The 26,654-nt window shown below is 25.4% G+C and overlaps 1 protein-coding gene across 3 annotated transcripts in view; it reads right to left on the bottom strand.

Moving 5' to 3' along the window:
- Positions 1-23,389, bottom strand: part of LOC129609102 (neuropeptide F receptor) — a 73,042-nt gene extending 49,653 nt beyond the window's left edge. For 2 of the 3 annotated variants that reach the window (XM_055520978.1, XM_055520994.1), the window contains exon 1: positions 23,176-23,389. In XM_055520978.1, coding sequence (XP_055376953.1) covers positions 23,176-23,187 — 12 coding nt within the window. In that variant the 5' untranslated portion in view covers positions 23,188-23,389. Of the gene's footprint in view, positions 1-16,370; positions 16,427-23,175 lie in introns of all 3 variants that reach the window. The other variant, XM_055520986.1, reaches the window with a different exon arrangement.
- Positions 23,390-26,654: the final 3,265 nt, after the last annotated feature.

Below are 26,654 nucleotides of genomic sequence, written 5' to 3'. Positions count from 1 at the left end.
AATATTTAAAATAAGCTTTTGGACTTGTATGGGAGCCACTCGAACCTGTCAAGCAATTCCACTAAAACTTCAGAAATATCTTTGACCTATAATTGGACACAAAACTGCCAAGTTTCATGAATCTGACTTTATTATTTTTCCAAATATTTAAAATAAGCTTTTGGACTTGTATGGGAGCTGCTCGAACCTGTCAAGCAATTCCACCAAAACTTCAGAAATATCTTTGACCTATAATTGGACACACGACTGCCAAGTTTCATGAATCTGACTTTATTATTTTGCCGAATATAAAAAATTTGCTTTTGGAGTTGTATGGCAGCCACCCGAACCGGTGCAGCTATCTCATTAAAATTTTTAGAGCATATGTAGAATATAATTGGACACATGTATACAAAATTTTGTATTTGTACCTTTATTAGTTTTTGAAATAATTAAAATAAACTCTTTGAGTTGTATGGCAGCTCCCCGAACCCGTTGTCCGAATTGGTCCAATAACAATAGGGTTCGTCCTTGGCACAAAAGAAACAACTTGTGAAAGTTTGGTGTCGATTGCAGTATTCGTTTTTGAGTTATCGTGCGATCGGACGGACGGACGGACGGACGAACCGACGGACGGACGGACGCACGAACTGACGGAAGGACATGTCTAAATCAACGCAGAATTTTACGCTGAGCAAGAATATATATATATGTCCATACCGCAGATGACTCCTTCAAGTAGTTACAAACTCCATACCAAAGTTAATATACCCTTCACGAAGTGCAGGGTATAAAAATATATTGCACTGCCAAAGCCATCAGGATATTTTTCATTTCAAGAAGAGAGTATAGATTCATCTTTTGTCTTGTATCATACAATACAATATTATATATTGTGTATCATTCCCTCATACTGACGAGTTTGCCAAAAAAGAAATTACCTTTCACAAAATTTGCGTATGTATATAAACAGAAATTTAAGAAATTTAACAAAAATATCTTCACTTTTTAATTTGCCATAGTTCACTTTAAAAATTAAGAATAATTAAGATATGCTTTTATGAGGTGAGGTACAATTTTGTAAACAATTTTAATCTGAAATTTAAATATTTTACCTTCTAGGAACAAGTGAATATTAATAAAAAAAATACTTTTAAAAACATTTAACATCCCAACATCTACCTATCATAATAATATTGATGAATATGTAGGTAAAGAAAATTAATTTTCTTAATTTATCAAAGAAACAAGCAGTTAATGAACCAAAACAGTATATCTTTTACCTTTTTAAAATTCATTTTTCCACGCTAAGAAAGCATAAATGAATCCTTTTTAGAGGTTAGCCAGTTTGTCTTTGTCTGTAAGTCAATCTGTCTATTACTTTGAGCACTCGTGTATCTCATTTTCGGCTGAACAGGATTTTAACTATAAATTATATCTACACTGCAAAAAATATGCATCATATTTCTGCTTTGTGAATAAAACATTTGATAACTTGCAATATTTCTTCTCAAAGTAGAATTAATTTTTATTTTTAGATTACAAATTAATTTTACATAAAATAAGCATATTCCAATACTTCTTAAAGTAAAACGCGCTAATATTATTTCAATTATACTCGTATGGATAAAATAAAACTAAAAGAGATATAATTTATAACAATTTCGTTGATAATCCAATTATGATATGTGAATGTTGTAATAATGATATAATAATAGCTCTTTTGGCAATAGCCCTCTTTTGTTTTTCAAAATAAAATGTAGCTGAACAAAAAATATTTTGATTGACACAAGTTTATCGGTATTCAAATAAAAGCATTACCAAATGAGAAATAATATATTTGTAATGTGACTATAAATATATCTCAATTCTTTGAAAAATATTTTGAATTTGGTTACAATTTGTTGTAACAAAATTATTGTCAACTGGATAATTTAATTTCATAAACAGCACAACAGTATAAATTATTTGAAAACATTATATTTCTAAAATTGTTTTTAAATAGCTACATTCAAAATGAAAATAAAGGGGTAGGAAATACATTTATGTAAAAATTAGCTATAAAGTCTGGTTGTCGTGATTTCAAAAATACTTTGTGCCTGTTCTGTTTAAAAAAAATATTTAATTTAGATAAAATTTTTCTCAGTGTCAATTTGCAAAAGTAAATTTTTGTCATATAACGCATTGATTAAATTTAAAGTGTATCTATGATATGATCCAAAAAGCCCTGATCCTTTCTTGAAATTTAATACTTCGATTGTAATTGATAAGACAATATCAAGATTCAGGAACCGGTATTTCAATAGCGGCAATCATCACGGTTTGATAATATCTTAGGAAAAAATTTAAATAATTTCATGAATTTTAATATTTGTATTCTGTTTCTGAATAAAACTACTTGAAGAATTTGAAATAAGTAATCAAAGGTTTTGACATCTTTACTATCTTATGCAACCTCTTCTTCAAATTATAGTAAAAAAAAAAGGAAGTTTTTTTAATATTACTCAGAAAATACACATATTGCGGCCACTCACATCATTCAATACACATCATTCTTTACATATACAAAGAAAATTTCATTTTGAACAGTTTTTTTACTTTCTTTATAATTAAATTCGTTTACGTGTCTTGTTATTAAAATTTCCTACAGTTATTCATGTGTCTTACTAAATTTCAAAGAGTAGAAGGAAATTGATGTGTTGTATAATAAGTAATAACCTAACAGAAATGTAATGAAAATAATTGAAAATGAATTTCTAATGTACGCATAACTGAAATGACAAACGTTATCTCTGTAATTCAGATCATATTGTGTGTAAAGAAATTGATTTTAACTTTGAGAAATTTTCATAACAACAACATCTTATTTTAATTTTCCCTTTTTTTTCACTGTTATTTTAAAAATAAAGAAAATTTAAAAGAAAAACCTATCAAGATAAACATTAAAATAATTATTTTTGAAAAGTTCATCACTTCTATATACACATATACATACATACATAAATGTATGTATCTATATTTTATACATATATAATATTTTTATCCTTCCTTATTTTCTAAAAGTTTGAGCTTAAAACGAATTTCATAGACTTTAAATTAAAATATTTGCCAACACCAGCAGCAGTGAATGTTCTTTTTAGTGCCACAAAGAAAATAAAAACAAAATTTTGAAAAAAAAAATTGTATAAATTTTGCTATTAAAAAAAAAACTTTGTTTGTTTTTCCATTCTATTTTTTTAGCAAATTAACTTTGATGCTGATTTCTCTAAACCCTGCCAAAATAAAGGAAAAGTTTTAATTATATGATTATGCGGCTTTCTTTATACGGATATTAGCAATTTTTGTACGAAACATAAGGCATCTATACTACTGTTCTATATTAATCGTATAATGCTATAATAATGGTATATTTGTATGTGTGTATAAAATTGTAAACTCTCAACTCAACAATAGATTAGAAGAACATTACAAAATAAAATTCATTTGTTTTTTTAATATTTTTTTTGGAAACTCATAAAATTTGATGACTTTTAAAGTAACATCAAAAATCTTAAAATTTCTCCTTACGTACATCGCCGCAATCAATTTAGAATTCAAAGTCTTCTGTAAATCTCTTGTTGACATTTCACACCCCCATTTTTTTTTCTTGCTCGAAAATTATTAAATGCTTTTTCTTTGAAATTCTTAAAAACTTGCTACCGAAACAAACCAAATTTTGCTTTTAATATTTTAAGATTAATATAAAAATGAAAATGAAATTTGAAACGTGGTTTTTAATTTAAATAAAGTAAAAATGATTCTATCTAGAACTGAGAATAAATGAGAGAGACCATCAGTACAAGTTAGTGTGACGGGACAGAAACCTTTTATATTATTTGTAACATGACAACACTGCGACATTTTTTACAATAACTAATTTGCAATTATTATTACTTGTAGAGAACAACCTTATGTTACCAGTTAGTAACGCAACCATGTCCTATATTTCTAATTTAATATTAGATTACATAAATAATTTAAGCAACTTAAATTAACTTGCTCGTGTTTTTTATAATTTGTATTGATTTTCATCCCTCTCAATTTTTAATTGCATTTCAAGAAATTTCTAATTCACGCATTCGATAATTTTCGACAATTTAAATCACTAAATAAACACAATTTATAAATTGAATAGTTGTATGAATATTGTGTTGTAGTAGCTCAATTAAAATAATGTTCACAGAAATGAAAATTTAGTTAGCAATTTTGAATATAATTAATTGACATTCAAAAGAAATTATATTTTCATGTCGATAGAACAAAAAAGTTAATTCTGTCACGTGATTAATAATACTCGTAATGTTCATTATTGTGAAGAGTAAACACATAAAATACTTTTAATCATTTTTAACTTTTACATAACATTCGCTTGAACACTGAACAAATACCTGTTCAGTGTTTATAATCTAAGTATGCATACATACATTAAAATTACGATATAAACACTATTTTATCGTATAATTCATTTATTTTTTGTTATGAATAATTAAATCCCTAAATATAGAATAACATATAAATAGATATTTAGTAAAACGAATAGTGTTATCAAACTATATATGTACATACAAATATAAATTGATAAGTTAAATTTACATATAAATTATTTTCCGACACCTAGAATTATAAAATAAAATTAATTCGAACCAGTGATTTGTAAAGAAGTACTTTTCCCTTAAACGAGTTAAAATACTGGTATTAAAAAACAATATAGGACACTATTTAAATTATTTTAATTCATAGATTAAAATATATTAAGTTGTTGCACACTTTCAGGATTGAGTGAGCAGCTAGCGTAATGGCCGAATTCGACGATTAAGTAAGTGAGTTAAGATAACTAATTATATTTTTTGATAGCGTAGCGGTACTGTTATGGCTAACTTTTATACTATTATGAAAATTCAGAAAGCTTGTTATTTCGAATAAGGCGCCTAGAATCGAGGGAAGGTGGAAAATATTTTCTACTATCAAAATAAAAATGATGTAAATTTCAGATTCCCAACTTATCGTGTAAAAAAAAAGCAATATCAATAATTTAAAAAAAAAAGATTGGTTAATTTTGAACGCCATTTCAATGTGGAGCTGTGCTGGCCCTCCTATTTGCGTTTGCGACCAAAAAATTGCATCTATATTTTTTACAGGCGGTGAAATAGATAATTTGGAACAGATATAAGTTTCTAGTAAAGATCCATTTAATTTGCATAACTTTCTATTTTAAAGGGTGTACAAGTTTCGTCAACAAACAAACGGACAGACAAAGTGAAATAAAGTGATTAAAAGTAAATAAATAACAGCTTACGAGGTTTCAACATGATTTTCAATTTATTCGCATATAAAGATGTACGTGTATGTCAACAATAACAGTTTGTGGAAAATTATTTTACAAGTAAAATTATAATAAATTTTGAAAACAATTTAAAATAATGTTTTTGTTAATCGGGTAATTAAAAGTAGTGGAAATTCTAACTTCAAAGAAAAATGATTTTGTAAATTTAAATACCTTACACATTACTATGGAAGAATTTTATAAATGTTCCAAAAACTATAATTGAAGCGTAATTTTTCACGTTTTACTATTTTCAGAATGTATAAAAGGAATTTTACCCCGAAATAATTTAAACTAATAATTGTTACTGAATAACAAATTATTGTAAATAATAAGCATTTTAATTTCATCCAAGAAAAGTTTTAACCAATCTTCATTCCAATTTCAAAAAGTACTACGCGTTTTATTATAGTATATGTATTTGTAAGTAATGCTATAATAGGTCGGACCCTTGCAAAAGGATTGTGAAATCTGAGATATCGAAGCATTTTTGGCCACTAAGACGACTGAAACACTCCATAACGCAACGACAATATAAAATCAGATTAGTGTTTTTAAAGTTTCTTCCATTATAAATCCGATTTAATTTTATAATTCCTTTATTTTTATATATTTTTGATTTATCAAGGACTTAAACTGGATTCAAGATAATCACTTTACCAAATTTTTCTATGGTAATTTAAAAAATTACAAAAAAGTTAAAAAATAAATAATATTAAAAATTTGTCCGCTCACATTTCACTTTCATTAAAATATTCTTTTTCCTTTAATTTTTCTCGTTATGCCCTTGGAATAACAAACCACTTTAAGAATTTTTAATTTAAAATTTCGATGGCTATTTGGTTAAAAATTAAGCAAGTATTTTTTTTTCAGCAACGACATAAAAATTATTTCCAACAGCGACATAAAAATTTAATTAAAATCAATTAAAACATTCTACCTTTTGAAATAATTTTTGCAAAGAAGCTCTTTTATCCAAAAATACCCCCAAAGGAAGTTTAAAATAACTATATGCAAATATTTTAAATTATAACTATATACACACAACTTGTCTTGGGAATATATGTGTTTGATGACAGCAAATTTACTGTTTCATTTGTATTGACTTCACAGTAAGGAACAAGAAGGGTACTGTGATCGTAACAAAATTCACATTTCGAGAGTTTAAAGGAAATAAAATTTCTCTTTGATAATATAAAAAGAGTCAATAAACTATTTCAAGCATAATGTATCGGTTTGTTTGCGTGCTCCTGTATTTCAATTTCGGTTAAGTCAATTAAAGTATAATGAAAATCTATATACATACGTGGTTAATGCAACGAAGTGACAATTTTTTTTAGATCATGTTGAGTTAAGTAAATTGAACTGATTTTTGTGATGCTGGCCGACATTATGTTTTTTATAACTATTAAAATAGCAATTAAGATACTGGTATTCTCCAAAATTAAAAAAAATTTAAGGCAAAGGAAGAGCTAGTTAAAACAATTCACAAGTTTTTCGAAAATGGGAAGCAAAGTGCTGCAAAATTCCTGATATTTTCGTAAAGTCAAAATTTATTTTTTAGTAGTCGATTTACATTCTTTTTCACAATCTTGCTAAAGTATCCTCCATTACTTATATAAAAAAATTGGAATTTCTACATGTAATTTAGAAAATAAAAAATGTGGTCGACTATATCCTGACCGTTACGGTTATTTTTCTTTTAACTTTGTTTTTCTTTTCGCTTCCATATCACAAAAAAGCATTTCTTTTCACATTAATTTTACGTAGGTACTCTAATGTTATTCAAATAAATTTTCCCTTAATGTTTATTCTACGTTCGTGTTATACCGGTATATGTATTTTTATGTACTTAAAAATGTATGTACGTAATGTTTAATATACAAATTGTTGTTTGATTAATGATTTCAATAGCAAATCACTTGGATTATGGAAATGAAAGCTAAATAAATTATGTAGACTTTATTCAAATTTAGATAGGATTTATGGAATGTATGTAATTGTTTCTTAGTGGTGATTCCCGGTTGATTTTCTATGATCTTTACTTTAATATCTGCGAGAATATTTATATGGTGTTAGGTGATACTTTATATACTATGTATATTTATATTATTTCATAATAAAATATTATTTATTAATATAGATAAAAATGACATAAAATAATTGTACGTATGTGGAATTAGTTTAATTGGAATATAATAAAGATAATGATTATCTCAAAAAAAAAAAATGAAAACAAATGGGACACAAAATTATAATTTTCCGAGAAAATTATTAAAAAAATTTGTTCCCATATCCTATTTTTGTTTTGCTGAACATTATTTTATCCACGTTGGTTAATAGATCGTTAGTTAACAATGCGAGAGAGTAGAATAAGATTATAGCTAGCTAGTTATCATAATAGCTAGTTAGTTTTGTGCTCATTGTGTTATATCAGTGGCTTCAAGCGCAAAAGACTTAAGTCTGTTTTTGTGATTTCGAGATAAATGAGTTTAAAGCTTTAAAATAAATTTTGAAAAAGTTTTGAAGTTTTTTGAACCAATTTTTTTTTTAACGAAAGACAATTAAAAAGGGAAGGGATTAACTCGTAATCTGAAGTAAACAACTAATTGTAGTCTCAAAATTATGGAAAAGGTGAGATAGGCGGTTATACCAAATTTATAAAAAGCACTTTGCTCAGCATATCTCGACTTAGGCGATTTGTGAAGAATTACTTTTGCATTTTCGTCAAATTTAAGTCGACTTAAGCTGTTGTTGCAAAACTGAAAATATGGTTTTAGGTGACTTAAGTTATATTTTAAAGGGAAAAAATATAAAGCTTAACTCGATATAAGCAGTTATAAAAATTCATATATATAAAAAAAAATGTTACTAATTTTGATTTGCAACAATAGCCTATCTCGAAATAAGTGGTTTGTCAAAAACATAAAAAAGATGTTTTCTGTTTTTAATTTATTCTAATCGCGATTTAGGCGATTAGTGCAAGAGCATATAGTTACCATTTCGAGTTAGGTCATATTGTGTGAATTCGACAATAACTCCGGCTACAATAGTTGTAGAACCACCAAATTTTGTGAGGAAGAAAACGAAGAATTCGCTGGTAAACATATCTCGTTTTTGTCTTAACTCGAATTAGGCGGTTTGTGTTTGAGGCCACTGATATATTTACCACCTATGTATATTATTGATTTTTTGTACAGTTTTTGATTTTAAATATGCAAATATTTTTTTTAAATTTACAACTAAAAGGAAATTTTAAAAAATTTTAATTATTTCATACTTTCAACAAATAATCAAATGGCCATAAAATAAATAAAACAAGTAGCCAAGATAAAGCCTGCTATATATCATAGCCTCTCTAATAAAATTTCTTCTTTTCATCACAACATCTTTTACCAAATAATATAATGATATTGTCATGGACTTCTGTTATAATGATATTGTCATTATCAGTTTCTGTCAAACTAATATTTAATTCAATAAAAAATTTTTATAAAAAATTGAATTAAAAAAAAAAAATGATTAAACTGTTTTAAGATTTGTAGTACTTCTGAAGTTCAATTTTGTATATTTTTGCTTCATACTGTCACGTATAAAAAATTTCTTAATTAAATATTTTAGAATAAAAATCGAAAATTGTTTTTGAATATTTATCATTCGCAATAATTGGCTCTCTAAGATTATTTCAAGGATTTATTTCGTATATTATTTCAAGGATACGCAATTAAATTTTACATATTAAATTCTCATATTATTTTTCATATTATTTTTGATCTAATTATTCCATTGTGTTCGTTCTTAAAAAAGAATGTCCTTATTAAATGAACTTTCGTAAAATCTCATTTCCTTAGTCGTTATTTTTTTTATTAACTAGAGAACTTTTAAAAATATTATATAATGATATAAATTACTTTTCCTATTAAAATTATTGGCGGATTTTTTATATATTCACTTTTTGTAACAAGCCATATTGCATATATTATTAAAACAGTTTTTAAATTTTGATTTCTCTACTTCTCAACGTTACAAACGGTAAGGCAATTTTAGTATACCCGTCGAACATACGTTCGTACGGGTATAAAAATGGAAATATAATAACACACCCATTTTAAAATTTACGGCATTTTTAAGTATTTTCCGAATAATATCTCAATTAAATTCAATTTTTATTTTTTTTATTGAGTATTACTCTTAGCGGTAGCTCACTTTCTTCATTTCGCAGTACATCCAGATTTGGTATATTAAATTACAAATAAACCTTTTGATAAAGTTGCTTACACTTGATTTTCGGAAAAGTTTCCAGATTCTTTATATTGCCAGACAAAGCGTTAACTATAAAAAAAACTGTTAGCTGATCTCTACCATACATATACTACAAATATGGTCGATATACATAATATCTTACTCAGATAATTTTAATGTAGACTTTATTAAAATTGGTTAAGGCGAAATAAAAATACACAAATAAACAAACAGACTTGCAAATGGATAGAGCCATTTACCAAAATACGGCATCTCGTAATAAAAGTACAATTCACAAGGTACAATTCACTCATAGAACGAGCTTTTTTTAAAAATTGTCAAGGCATCTTTTCTAAACTTTTTATTTTAGCTTTAATTTTAATTCAAACGATTTATTAAAATTTCTATAAAAATGCAATCATAAGGTAATTTTTAATATTGGACCAATATAAAAAATTTTATAAAAATCTTATAATCATACCTTATTCACTTGAATGTTTTCATCTAAATTAAGTCTCGCATGAATTGGGTTTTTATTAGCTATAATGACTAATGTATAACTTCTTTTGGTCAATTGTTTAACTAATAAATTTTCTAGTCTTTGAATTCAGAACTATAGGAAGCATTTCCAGCTCAATGCAATGAATGTTTCTTAATTTTAAATGAGAAGAATTGTGAGAATTTGCACCTTGAAAAACAAATTCGATGCAGTTTTTACAAAACTGTTATAAAATTATAAAAAACACATAAAATTTACTCTGAATAAAATCTAAGAAAAGTCGATAATCAAATTAAGTATTCGTTAAACTTCATCTAAAATTACAGCTATTATTCATAGCATTAATGAATTGTTTTCTAAATAGTCTAACACATATAATATTATTACCATATGTATAATACATTTTACCAAAATGCTATATATATTTATCTGTATAGTATTGAAAATAACAGTTGATAAAATATTGTTTATATGCAATCTACTTATCTATCCCAATTTCAATTTATTCGTAAAAAATAATTAATTTCTTTACAAGATTTTTTTGCGAAAATTCATTATCTACACTAAATATGTCGTGTATACCTTATTTTTTATCTTTTCATTTTTTATCTCTACTTGTTTAATATTAATTGTATTTATGTATATCAGTGACATACAATAACCATTTTCAAAAAATAAAATGTAAAAACTGAAAAAAATATTTTCCGATAACTTTTGAATGTCAAAATTTATAACAAAATTCGAATGATAAGAAATTGTGTTCATTCTGTTAGTATTAAAATAAGAATTCTGCAAAGCAAAAACAATGAAATTTGTAAAATAATCAAATGGTTAATGAGATTTATATTTATAACATTTTATTCACAATTTGCTTTAATTACATTTGACAAAGTAAAACTCTTAATTTCACTGTAAACCCTTATAAATAACTGCACACCACTGTATATTATCTATTACAAATATATATTTACATATTTGTAATAGATAATATTAAAATACTAAACAAAAATTGTTAAAATCAATTCTTATTAACTAGTAAAACAGATATTTTAGCAAACTTAACCTTTAACAATTAAATAAGTAAGATATGGTTCCATTTTCATTTTACAATAAAGATGTGCTATATGCACTTTCTCTTATTTATAAAAAATTCTCTTATTTACCGTAAATGGCTTATACACAAAGAAATGATTAAATGAGAAGCTGAGAGGCAAAAGCACTATCCGTTCCGTGTTTTGTCAAAAACAAAGTAAACAAAAATTCTATAATTAATTTGCTCGTTCCTTGCCGTAAATTGAGTTAGATCTATTATTTCCAAACTCAAAATTTAGAAAAAGTTTAATAAAAACAAAAAATGTTATGGACGTTGGAACCAACAGTTTTTATATTATAAAAAATTTATTTCATTAAAAGAAAATTTTTTTCCACCTTTATTCTCAAATTTCTATTTCACTAGCTTTCTCAAATTTCTATAAGATCAAAAATCTAACAACAAATTCCATAACATCACAAAATATAATTACGTATTATTGTTCTAAATCACTTACATCACCTTAAAAACTCGACTATTATCTAAACGCTACTTTAATTTTTTTTTTCTCATCCTAGATGTATGCAACGATTTTATATATTAATGAAAATTTTTGGTATATTAATGAAAATAATTTAAATAGTTTAATAAAGAATATTAATTTATTGTTTTTTATTAAAAACTAATAAACTAGTAAATTATAGCTAGTAAATAATTGTCCATTGTTCAAGAGAAAAGTACAAATTTACAAACCATTTCGTTTGATCCGAATTTATTATTTTCCCTTTAATTTTCATTAATTTAAAACTTGTATATTGCTTCGAAATCATAAACAGTTTGTACTACTGTATTCAGTAAGCAAAAAAAAAGTTCTTCCACCTCAACACCAATTTTATCCAAATTTCCAATTTTTATGCTTATTTATTTCAATTATTTTACTGCATCACATACTGTGGGTTTAAATGGCTTTATTTTTAAAATTATGTTCAAATAAGCAATAGCAAATAATAACGTAATGTTATGATAATTTGCCACCGCAATGCTTTAATATATTGTGAGCAATAAAGAAAAGTTATTTATTAAAATTAAAGCCAAAACTTTATGCACATATTTTAGTCACATAAGTGTGGTACATGCGGTTTATTTTCTTAATATTTAATCCTGTAATCCTTTCAGTAACACTAAGCATATAGCAAATAATTTAATTATATAATAAACGCAATATGACTTAATTAAATTTATAGTTTCCAAAAAATTTTCTAAATTTTTTTTATTTAAATATTTAAAGTATTTAATAAAATCAAGTAATTTATTACATAAAAAGAATTGTTTAAATGTTGTTTCGGAAACTTATTTTTAGTTTTTGGAATTTTTAATAATGCCGGCCTAAATATTTAAATATGAAAATTTAAACACTGTATTAGAAGGTATGATATTATATAATAAATTATAAGCACATGTGTGTTAACATGAACGTACTTTTATTGAATAGATGTAAAAAAATTTAAATAAAAAGTCACTAGAACCTTCGGTACATAGTCACATATAAAGTATTAAAATATGCAAGAGTAACGGAAACATCTCAAAAGTGTTAATTTTTTAAATAGGCATGTAGTTAAAAGCGCAAGATTTTTCTCTATATTTTGCACCAAATCACGTAATTCTATATCAAAAATGACCGCGCTTATTATAAAATTTTCTGAATTCTTCTTTTGGGAACTGAATTCAGAAAATTAAATATTTAACTTAAAATTAAATTCTTTACCGCGATATTTTGCAATATCACCCTAACTCAAAAAATACTTTAATTAAATACCGAGAAATATTGAAAAATTACAAGGTTTTTTAAAATAAGTTGCAGCAATATTTCGATTTATACCAATTTTATGAAAAGAAATTGATATTTAAACCACAATAATTCAAAATAACTTTAAACTCAAAGTTTAATTTACTCGAAAGTATAAATTTAGAGATGTTGCGGTATTATTCTCAAGATGCAACTTATTCGTATAAATATAAATGTTGATCCAAATATGCAAAAAAAAAAGAATTTTTTTTCATCCCTCAACAAAAATTTGTAAATTTAAATTCTAAAATATTATTAAATCACAAGACCTCATCTCTTTTACAAATAAGAAAACATAAAAATTTAGGATATTTTAAAATTAAATTAGAAATTGTTGTAAAAATACGAGGATATTAAGCATACTTTTTAAACAAATGTATAAACATCCTTGCTAGATTTTGTAAACGTGTGTGTAAACAATTTTTATTTGTCCTTTTTCCAAATATGTACTAAGTTTTGACAAACTTGAATAGAACAATAGTTTTTATTAAAACTTTATTTTAAATTTGTATGTAAGCATAACAATACCTACATGTGCGTATACGTACATATATTTTATGTATATATATCATTTATACGTGAATAAATATTAAACATATGTACACCGAATTACTAGACTAACAAATTCCAACGTTAATATTAAAATTCTTAAATTCTCATTATACCCGTACCAACGTATGTGCGAAGGGTATACTAAATTTGCCTTACCGTTTGTAACGCTAAGAAATAATGCTCTGAGACATAGTCTTACGTGTATGTTTTTGATCAGCGTCGAATTCTGAGTTCATTTAGACCTAGACATAGTCTGTCCGTCCGTCCGTCCGCCCCAACAATAGCTCAAAAACTAATTGAACTAAGTTCATCAAATTTTCATAAATGATGTTTTATAGTAAGTGCCAGAACCCTATTTAAATTTGATATAATCGGAGTACTGGTTCGGGTAGCTGCCATGCAACTTTAAAATTTATTTGATTATATCACTACAAAAGCTGTAATATTGAAATTTCACACAAGAAAATTTATTAGTAGGGGCGATGTGCTTAATAAAATTCGTTAATATTTCTTGCTCTTTCTGGTAGCTGCCATACAACTTCAATAGTAGTTGGGCACACACAGTACTGTGGAAAACACAGTACTGAAATTTTGCATAAATTAATACGGCAATATGGCAGCTTAAAGTCCCATAGTCTGTCCCATAGTCAGCTATGACGTTTTTATTCGCACATAGAATAACAATTCGTACGGGTATCAGAGAGTTGTCACGGTCAATTCTATTTTTTCTGATTTTAATTTTAATTTTATTTTATGATGAAACTTTTAGTAATAGGAGTTTTTGTTTAAAGTTTTATTTTTGACAATTACCAAATTTGAACCTTTAAAAATCACATGGAATATACAAACCAGAAATTCGATTTCATTCCGCTGAGTTTTCGGAAACTCTTACTTAAACTGTTACTAATATAACATAGTTAAACAACCATAGATAATAGAATTTAATTTTTACAAATTTAAATCAAACATTGGTATTAATTTCTCAAAAGTTTTAATTGAAAGGCGCTTTTTATTTCTGGACTTTAAGGCTGTTATCACGAGTAGCTGTCTAATGCATTTATTCTTTGACCTACTAAAATTTATCACATATCATGAAATCGGTATGCAGTAAATATAGAACAGTATTTTCTTCTAAACGGGAACCAAAAATTTTTAACTTTTTCAGTAACAGAAAGCCTTACAATTTGTTATGACCTTCGAGCCGTTAGGTTTTAAAGACTTTTAGAAATTTTAACAGGATTTTTCTAAACAGTGAATTCCAGTTTTATGGTAGATTATTTCATTGCAGTTTACTTAGATTATATATCTACTTTATGTAGATTCAGCGGTATACCAAAGTACCAAAATTTCCAAAAACAACGTTTAATATTATATTCCGAAGTATTCCGATCTCCGATTGAAATATCTTTATAGAAATATATTCGCATTTTACTTAATTGTAAATAGCTTCACATTTTTGAACGTTATGTATTTAAACAATATTATGTAGAATCATCAGAGTTATAAATATTAGTTAATTTCCTTCACATAAATAATTTCCCACAATACTTGCGTAACTATTCTACAAAAAATAACAATATTTCTCTTATCTAGGTTTTAGAACAATATAATTTTTATTAAGCTCTTCTACACACATAAGTACAACAAAAACTTTTTTTCTAAAATTAATAGTGTAAATAATTTATAAAAGTTTTATTTGGTTTAATTAAATAAATTGGTTTTTAAATTAAAGAACTAATTAAATAAATTTAATTAAATTTTCCAAAAAAAACCCCTTATGAACATACCATACATGGACAATTAATTTATTTTGACACACATAAAAATATATACATATATATTATAATTTATTAAAATAAAATTCAAATATATTGTGCACTTGGAATGGGCCCATAATATTTTAATTTCCCTTGCTAAAATTAATTCCTAGTTTACTTATTTAAACAATCCTTAAACTTGTTATGACCATGAAATTTTAATCATTTACTATAAGAATTTCAAGAGAATTATTTACTTGCTTTATTTTTATTGTAGAATATTAATTGGAAAAATAAAATAAAATTAAATCAGCCACAGCATCAAATTTTTCTAAGAACAGCCGAGAATCCCACCTTCTATGCGTTGTTCTACCCAAAAATTGTTTTCAGCTGCTTTTTGGTTAAAAATATTATACATACTGCCCAAAAATAAATATGCTGTTTATTGTTGTTTATTAGAAAACGGTACATCACCAGGAGGTACTTCTTTAAATGGTATTAATTTTATCTTTAAAGATAGTATTCGTCGCAATGTTGTCATATGCGCCAGCCGATTGCAGTCGATAATATTAAGCTTTTTGCATTCTAAAATGCAAAAGTTGGATTTAATCTATGTGATCAGCAGTACCAAGCAAATTCTGCTATTAAATGCTTTTTGATTATTTTCTTTTGAAAAATCAATTGCTTAACGACCATCTGAAACGTATTGAGAATCGTTTATAGCGTGGGCAATTTTACGTGGAGAAATAAATTTCTACTTTTGAATTCAAATTAATATTTTTGCTTACTAAAACCCTTATTGTAAATATTCATTTCAATAATAATTCAAACTTTTTTTTTCAAATTTATTTAAAAAAAAAAAAAAAGAAATTTTTCTCATTTCTATGCCTATAAAAGTTTTTAGTTCAATCAACCGTTTTGACGGATATTTTAATTTAAAAGGACTCGATTTAATTTTCTGCTCCCTATACCATAAGTGTCACATTGAGAAACTTAATAGAACATGCCATGTTCTTTATTACACGCTAATTTCGTTTTATTTAATACAAAAAAATTTAAAATTTTACAAGAAAAATAACAAAATATTCAAGTACTCACAATACCTTTATTTGAATTTTTCTCTTCTTTTGTATTTTCTGTTGAGGAAATCAACTGGAATCTAGAAAATTTAAAAAAAAAATTACTGATTTGCTTATTTGTTTTCCTTCAGATTTCAACATTTCAATTTTTGAGAATTTTTCATTTAAATTTTCGAAAGAAAAATCATTAGAATGAAATTAAGAAGAAGATTAAAAATGGCAGTCATTTTATATTAACGTAAATATTATTTACATTTGTAATTTTTTTATGTTTTTACAAAAATTAATATGAATGGTATTATAAATTTTATTTTAAATTAATGACAACAAGATTATTATATCAAAATCGGGTCTTCCGCGGTTCTTTCTTTAGACTTCATTAAATCACAAGCATATGAAGCTGGGCCGTAACAAATGGTTTACTCAAATCGTAATTTAATAGAATTTAATATAAATAAAATTAAACAACCTTGACAACGTATTTACACTTCTGCCATTAATAAATTGTTCATTAAAATTCTATTTTCTAATCTTACGTAGTTATCTTTGCACTCTAAGATTTCATAGAACAACCCAATAATTATTGTTCGCTTTCTTTATAGAAAAATAAAAACGTAGTAAAAAATCTTTCTCTATTTTTACATAAAACAAAATGTGGGACAACTTTTAATTTACTTTTAAATCAAATTCCATTCATTATTTAGGCTTCACTTGGCTATAAAATGAATTAATGAAATAGCATGAATTTATAGAAATCTGAATAATTTGCTTTCTTTGCTTCGTACATATTTACTTTCATTATTTTTTCTGTAAACTTTATTTTGAATTTGAATTATAAAATTCATTTTATAACATTGAGATTTTTTTCCCCCCTATTTAAGATTATTCAAGTGATCCTTATTAAAACTTTCAATATTTTTAGATTAAAGTGTTAGAATATTTTATGAATTTTTCTTAAATAATAATAAAATGGAAACTTTTGGAATCGATTTTTTCAACAATTTCGCGCAATAAAATATTAGTTAAAAAATTTCAAGTGTCTTTACAATAAAATTACTTTGGCATCTCATGCTCGAGTAAACTTAAAGTAGCAATCTAATTATGATAAAATACGTTTCAGTATGAATATTATTTAAAGCTCAAAAGTCGAAACACTTGTATTCTTAATATTGATTACTACTTCTTTTATCAGAACACCTTTAATGCTCTTTTATTTGACGACTAAAGCCACGCCACCTTCTATGCTTCTCTTTTTTACTTCGAATTCATTAAACAAATTTTTATTTTGCTTATAATTTTTGTACATACTCTCTGAATAATCCTTATTAAGCTATTGTTATTAGTTTTATGAAAGATTTGTACACGATTCACAAACGATCTTTAAATCTCATTACGAATTTTAATTACTTAAACTAGTAATCTTCTACCTAATGTACTACCAAAAATTTAAATTTTAGTCTTATGAGAAGTTCCTTTTCTTTGAATGATAGTTGTTTTTTAAAAGTTTGTTAGTTTGTGTTGTTGTTTAACTAAAGGTTTAACTAAATCTCAAACTCGGTCCGTAATATAAAAATCAAGTTGTAGAAACCTGACTTACACCAAAATTTGATCAGTGTATATAATTTTATACGATCGGTCGCATTAAGATCGTATTCTATCGCATTACCCATCGTTTGAGGTAAGAAAGGTTATGTAATAGCACCAAATTTAATTGGGTTTTCAACAGAAATGCGACTACTTCATAATAGAAAATAACAAATCAAATATTTTTGGAGAGATATCTACTTTGACACGCAGATTTTGCTTTTTTGATCATCTTTAAAGAGTGTTTCATGAAATTTTATATATTAACTTTCAACCAACAATACGACGAGCCAATTATAGCTTTTCAAAAAAACAGAGCTTCTATTACGGGCCATATACAGGGTAATTCAGAAAGCTATACAACAACATATACCATTGGTTAGAAGATCAAAAATAGATAACACTTTTGTTCCAGACTGGGTGCCATATCTCCAAGGGTTTCCGAGTTCCAGGGGTTTTAACGAATCAGACCTTAAAAGGTTTTAGCATATAAAGAACTTATACCTGAAAATATTCAATAACGTTGCTTATATGCTGATAGATTTTTCCTTTTATCAATTTATAAAAATAAAAGTTTTCTGGCCTTATTCAGTTAAATAATTACAAATTTGATAAGTACAAACACAATACTAATTGTTATTATTACTATTTGAATTTTATTAATGAATTGTTAAAGTTATTAAATTTCATATTTTTTAAATATTTTTAATTAAAAGTCAATTAAAATAGTTGTTCAAATAAAATGGAAACTAATAAAGATGAAAGCTTTTGAAATTTTAATTTAAATATTTTGACGGTTCATTAAAACCAAATCGGGCGCCAAGACAACACAATTTTTATTGTATTCATATTCACATTTTTTCAACAAAATCTCTAGATCAATATCAACTTTAAGATATTCTCATAACACTGGCAGAAAATTGGTTGATTTAATTTGCACACTTCGTTGAGAATAAAAACAATAAAAAAATTTTCAAAATTATTATCACTCTACATTAGGTTTCATTGTTCAAAAAACAAAATATATTTAAAATCTGTGTTTAATTATGGAATTAAAAAAAAATAAAAATTTATTTCAAAAACATCTGTTAAGAAATTTTAAACACTGTTTTCTTTGAAATCTTCTTATTAAATAAGAAATAAACAGTCCCAAATGGTCAAAGAATTTATTTTCTAAAATTTTTATGATAAAAAAATATTATCATTTAATCATTTTTAAAGGATATCTCATTTTGCACAACTTCCTTAAAGTCCTAGCTGCCAACATTTATCAACGGAAAAATAAAAATAATGTAAACAAAAAAAAAACACTCGCTATAAAAAGAATAACAAAAAACTAAATTTTAAATTTCAAATTTTCCTCTAATAAAAAACTTTTTTCTTCCATTTAAGGACATTGAAAATTCTATAAGAATTTAATTTTGTAGAATTCTGAGAATTTACTTTTGTATTCCTTAAAGGAATTAAACTCTTCATCACCTTTATATTCTATTCAAGTTTTCAAAAAGGAAATGAACGACAACAAAAAACAAAAATAAAAAAAAATACAAAATGTTGGAATTTAATTTAGATCAGAACGGTTTGCTCGAATGTTCTTCAGGTTTTTAATTTACAAAAAAAAAATCTAAAATTTTATTCTTTTCTTATTTAACCTCAAAACAAAAATATTATAAAATTTAAAGTAGTAATATTTTATTAATTACTTTAATTGTATGTAAAAACTGTTAGAAGTTCGGACAGATAAATTTTGGAGGAAGCTATGAGTATTGTGAAAATGTCATAGCTTCCCCTAAATATTGAGCAATATTGTTAACAAAAAAGGAGCTATATTGTATAATATTATCCTTGATAATTACACAATATAACTCATAAGTTTGAATTGTATATAAATACCGTATCACTTATTTAGTCAACGGGTATGTATTGAGTACACAGCCTCTTATCCTGAAATTTTAAAAAAAAAAAGGGCTGTGTGCTCTTTGTCCTAAAAATCTTGATAAAAATATTGTTATGCATAAGTATTGGTCAATAGACGAAATTTAAATCTGTAAGAACAATATAGATTCTACGTAATTTTCAAGTATATGCGTAGAGTTTTTAAGAAAAAATAAAGTTGGGTCAAACCAATGGTTTGTATTGTAGCACTTTTCCCTTCAACAAGTGAAAATTCTGCTTTTAAATACAGTCTATGTATACCTATCACACTATTAAAATTATTTTCATTCATATACAAAACTCTTTCTAGGATTGCATATTTTTAGGATGAACGATTTATGCAGTCTTTGAAATAAAGCAAAAATTAATATAAAAAGGGGTTAACATAATGCTTGATTTTAAGGATTAATTGTATGAGTTAAGGAAAATAGTTATATTTTTTAATGTCATGGAATTTACCGTTAAATTTTTGCGTTTATAGAAATTTGAAAAAACGTGCGATTTCGGAAATATAAGGTGTCAAAAATTCAAATTTTACAAATTTCAAGGGGCGATAACTTGAGAGGGGGTGGAGATGGAAAAAAATTTTCTTCCAACAAAATGAACTATTTGTTAATATCTAAAAGTCTCTAAAATTTCAAGCTTCTACAGGCTGGGATCTAGAAGAAAAACGACATCAAAAATTTGGAAAAAAAGGACTTTAGATAACGGTAAATTTGAGCGGCCATTTTGTTTTTCTAAAGTTTAACTGTAGTATACCGCGTTAGGGAAGCAAGCCGCTGCCTTTCTGCTTTTGCAAAATTTCAAAAATGCTTATGGTTTCATTGCAACAAATAGTTAAAAAAGGCCATTTTTAAGGTTTTGGGGGGGTATAACTTCTAGAGGGGGGGAGATAGGTAAAAATTTTGTTCTACGGAAGTAAGTTTCTAGTAAAGATCTATGTACATATAAAATTTCAGCTTTCTATCTTCAAGGGTGTAGAAGTTTTGTAAACAAAAAAAGTGTCCACGGACGGACGGACGGACGGACGGACGGACGGACGGACGGACGGACAGAGTGAAACTAATAAGCACTTTTTTCAAAAAATTTTTTGGAAAAGTGCTAAAAATAACAAACTTAATCTGTTAATTTTAAAAGTTTTATATCTCATATGACACAAATGGAAAATTTAATTTAAAAATTTAATATAAATAATATCTTCCATACGAGGTTGAGGATTTTAAGTCCGAATTATATTCAAATTTTTGAGTGGTGTCATAAAGGAAACTATCATTGCAATCAATGTAAGCAATACAATAATTTTCAATTTCAGAAAGTGCCATATCGTCACTTGTGTGTTAAGCCAATGAATGTGCTTATTTGTAAATTTGAGTTTTTTTTTTTTTTTTTTTTCCTTCTTCACTCCTAGGAGGAGTATAGGGCTAGTGCATGATATCTATGATGCTCTAGTTTCTATAGTCATAGAGAGTTAGCTAGGTAGGTGACTAGTCTACCGTAGTTTTTATTTATATTAAATATTTCAGTTTATTAATATTTACTGTTTATTTTTCTTAGTCTTTAGTATCGAATATTATGAACATTTGAAAATTACTTGTATAATATTTTATTAGTATTTGCATATTAAGTTATATAATATTGAATATAATTTTCATAGTGACCTGACCGGGGTTTGAACCCGAGACCCTTCGTTTAAAGGGCCGGTGCCATAACCACTGCATCAATGGTCAGGTAAATTTGAGTTGAGAATACCAAAATATTCTCTTTTTCTTAAAGAATATTAACCATAAAAGACTTTTTCTACTACAAAACCATTATTTCACACGTTCTAAACTAACAATTTTTAAAATTTTTTTAATAATAAATAATTTGGTATCCTGAACTCACAACTTAAAAAAAGAGCACATTCATTATTTTGGCACACACATAACGATATTATTTCTAAACTATAGTGAAATTTGTAGGTAAAATATTCAGTATATACAATATACATGACGGAACAGACATAATATATGTACGAGTATAAACTCAAATTGAATTCAGTATCACATAAAGTTCTGAAAACTACACCAATTAATAAGTAAAGCAAATATTATATTCTATGAAATTTTAAAACTAAATAGCCAAACCTATATTTAATAAACAATATAAATTTTATAAATAATTACAAATATAACCCTTTACAAAAAACAAAGGAAACATGATGATTTTTAGTAAAGTAAAACTAAAGAATATCTTCCAGAAAGAAAAACCAATAAAAATCTCTATAAGAAATCTTATACCAAAATATTTTGTAGCCATTAATCTTTTTTGGAAAAATAAAACATTCATTAAATTTTCTTTTTCTTCTATTGTAAATTATTAAAGAATTTACTTAAAAGCTCTTATTAAATATCAAAAAATTTTTGTAATTATTTAAATTTGTATATATAGAAACACAATATGTTGTTAATTGTTATACAATATGTATATACCATTTAAGAATATAATACTTTCTAATACACAGCAAGAAATAAGGAAATTGGAAATTTAATTACAGTAAAAAATTCATGTTAGCTTTATTTCTTGCTTCAATTTGAAATATAATTAAAATATAGTATTACAATTCTTGTCATAAAAGTTTTTTGTATAAAATTAGCTTTATGTTATAAATTTTAAGCAAAATATATTGAAAAGTTTATAATGTCTATGACGTATAATCAACATTTCGTAAATTACATATCTAAACACAAATTCAACTAAATCTAACTCAGTATCGAACACAACAACTCTCCAAATCACAATTTTATCTTAAAAGCTATCGAAAATTTTATGTTTCCACTGCCATTTACAATTCAACTAAACCACTGCTCTTACAATTCTTTAATTATTTCTATTAAATAATTGTAATTAGAGAATTTTTTCATTGTATAAAAAATTCAACATCAATACATTTTCGACTCAAGGACTAATTCGATATTTTATAAGTGTTTGATTTTTACCACCTAACATTTATAATTCTTAATTGTCTAATAGAAAATTATAGCATTAGCAGTCTAGCTTCACAATATATTTGTAATAATTTTAAATCTTGAATAGCGTTCGATTTTCACATTATCATAAATGTAATATTATTGCAAACTTGATGGACTGACTACAGATAATTAAAGTTCAAACGCCTACAGCATTAGTACAAATAACAAATAACTTTAGTGTTATTTACTGAACAGCAGGTTTCCGAATTCCCTCAATTTTTACCATATACTCACTAAACAAAAATAACTGTATTACAATATTATTATAATATACAAAAATTATTTTAAATTTCACTCACCTCTGGTATCATTATCCGAAAAGATTTGCATATAGTATGTATTTTACAATTTATCTTATGTTATACGAAGCACACCAGCTGATTTTGATTTTATAAAATTTGTATATAGTTTAAAAAAAGAACACAATCAGAATTTAATTAACTTGCTTGAAAAATAAAGCAACACCAACAAACAAAAAACTTAATTTTGTAAAATACGCCATTAAAAAAATTAAATTTTAAGTATATAACCTATCTATATACTCGTACAATCATACATATATATACTTTAAATTCAACAGGACTATTTGCTTTAACAAAAATAGCAGTATATTTTAAGAGTCATTTGTTACTGAAAGAAAACATGAACTATTTCTTTCTCTTTCTATCACTTTCTACTTTTTTATTATTTATTTTGTATTTAATTTTTATTGTTTTTTTTTCGTCTATTAATAAATTAAGTTTAAAGAATTTGTTTTCACAATTTTATTAACTGCGTGATATGTCCCTTTTTCTTTAAGTATTAACAAAATTTTTTTTTGTTTTTTGTACATTTAATACTTAATAGACTTATACCTTGGTCCTTTTTTTATGGTATTTATAATTCTCAAACCGATAAACCTATAATGAAAAAAAAATAAATAAATTTTTAATTTATTTATAAAAGGACATTTTTTTATTTTTTTAACGAGGATAAAATTATTATGTACGCAATTAAATATATTTTAATGTATTAGGTATTTTTATTATATACCTACGTCATAGCAAAAGGATACACTAATATAAATTAAAACCAAAACGAATTAAAATATTCATAAAAATTTTGAAAAAATTTATGATTCTTTAACAATTTAAAAATAAACCTGCGGTTAAATTTTTCACATAAAATCTAATAAATCAATAACAGAATAATTCTATTTTTATAATAAAAAACCAGACAATTATTATTAAATATTAGAAATTTTTAAAATAAAATATAATCAACAGACCAAAATATTATTAGTTGAGTATGAGAATTCAAAATTAAATTATCAAAATAAAAAGTATGTAATTAATAAGAAAATTACGGTGGTTATATTGCATAGTTTCAGGATAAGCATATTAATAGATTTTTAAAAATTAATCTCTTATTAATCACATAAGAATAAAATTTTATCTACCTATCTTCTTCTATCTTTCTCTACATGTTTTTAAAAAGAAATGGATATCTTTCTGTCTGTTATTATGCACTCTCATATGAAACTTCAATACGTTCAACTTGAAAATTTGAGAAATTGTTTAAAGAAATTTCCGGATAGTTTCTAAAAAAAAAATTGGAAAACTTTCGGATTCGGAAATTTTAGTGAAATAATTTTTGCTTTTAAACCCTGTTGTACTAAAATTTCAGCTTGACATAATGTTATCATACGGGGAATGGTCTTGGCGAAATCTACTGCTTTATTCTAGTAGCTCTTTTAGACCCGAATACCCAAAAAAAGATTCAGGAAAACGCATGTTGTATTTCTTCTAAATAAATGTATTATTCATAAACTAATACATGCCCTTTGATCATACCCATTGCTCCAGCACTACTAATTCGATCAAACTGGTAAAAGCTGAATAAAAAAGTGCCGGATCATACACCTTGGTCGTTCATGTTGATTAATACTGTTGAATAATACTCATACGAATTGGTTAGTTGGAAATGCATACGTATTAGTCAATCATGCAAATTAATCAGTCATGCAAATTAATTAACATATTAGTCAGGCCAATTACTCGTGCAAATTTATCGTGTATACTGAAATGTTAGTACAAGTTATGCATGTTGGTCATGCCAATATCTCATGCAAGGTGTTCATCACAAACATGAATGCAAGTTATAATCGTACAATTTGGTCATGCATGCTAGTCTTGCCGATAGCTCATGCAAGTTGTTAATGCATGTTGATCATACAAGTTGGTCATGTAAGCTGATCAAGCATGTTGGTCAGGCCAATTGGTTATGTATTCTAGTCATACTGATTGCTATATATACGAGTAGTAATAACCTGTAAATTGTTGTTTATGCATGTTGGTAATGCTAATTGCTCATTCAAGTTTGTTATGCAAGTCGGTCTACTTGCATTTACCGATTATCTATAACGTTTGTGGTTGATAAACTTCAATTCATTTCATAGTAATGAAACAATCGATGTTTGCTTCATGTTTAATTCCATTTCTTCAAGAGATTTGTTTCGCGTTAATTTATCTTAAAAATACTTTGCTGGTAGTTACAAAGTTTTTACATGTGTCACTATGTGCTCATATATAATTTATACTAATTTGATTGGATATTAATTAATAAAATAATTGAAAGGAAAGGCAATTTAATTAACTCTTATACTATAACTACATTAGTTTATTTATTTAATTTTTCTTTATTTTCATTATCCTTTTAATATATGGAATGTATTATAAATTTCGTTTATGTATAAATATATATGTAAATATACATACATTGTTAATGCGTATCAAAAATATTTTATTTCGTACAATAAGAATTTTTTTGTTATATAATTAACATTTATGAATTTGTACACAAAATATTAATGCTATAATTCACATATATCACACCTGCGATAAAAATGTGTTTACTTAAAAAATGTGTTTTCGTAGATTTCAAGATAATCGATAAATTTAAAATACTTTTTTATAAGCTGCATATGTGTAAAGTATGTTAAGAATGGCTCGAAATTCACTCGTTTTTAATGTAAATTAATTTGAATTTTGTTTTGCATCTTAAACTCTTTCGCTTCTGGCATCTAATTTATTCCTGTGTTATTCGCGTATATACATATTTTATTTGCATATTTAATTATTTTATACCATATATGCGTTTTTTATTAAAATAATTTGCATATAAATAATTTATTCTAATTATCTCCCACTTTGATTAAGTACAAAATGTTTTCACTTCTTATCAGAAAGAATTCAACAAAATTTCATTCATAATTTTGTTTTTCTTTCATTATTTAATAAAATTTTTATAAAGTATGGTTTACTTTCAGTTATAAATTGAACAAACTTTCAATTTATTTATTTATTCGTAAATCTCATAGATTACAATTTAGCAAGGAACTAAATTAATATTCTAGTAATTGTTATAAAAACTCAATTTCGAATCGAGTTTTAATATGTTTTCACTTTATACTTTAAATTGGATGATTCCTATATAATATACATATATTCTAGAATCTAGAGTATAATAGTATTCCGAAATTCTGAAAATATTGTAAAAAAATTCCTCTTTAAAGTATAGATTTAGAATACACAATTCATAATATTAAAATAATTTTTCAAATTCTAATTCAAAAATAAAACAATAGCTATAAATTATGACATGTACATACGGGTACAATAATTCTTATTTTACACTCTTTTAGTAATAAGTCAAAAACAAAACAACATCGGACTTTTGAAAGCAAAAATTCAAGTGCGATTCGCTTTTAATTTAATGACAATCTGTGAATTTATAAGCA

The sequence above is a fragment of the Condylostylus longicornis genome, unplaced genomic scaffold (genome assembly GCF_029603195.1).
Source record: "Condylostylus longicornis isolate FDR11 unplaced genomic scaffold, ASM2960319v2 ptg000004l, whole genome shotgun sequence".
In the NCBI taxonomy this organism is placed as follows: Eukaryota; Metazoa; Arthropoda; class Insecta; order Diptera; family Dolichopodidae; genus Condylostylus; species Condylostylus longicornis.
Note: the sequence above shows the minus strand (reverse complement) of the source record. Positions and strands in the feature narration are given on the sequence as shown.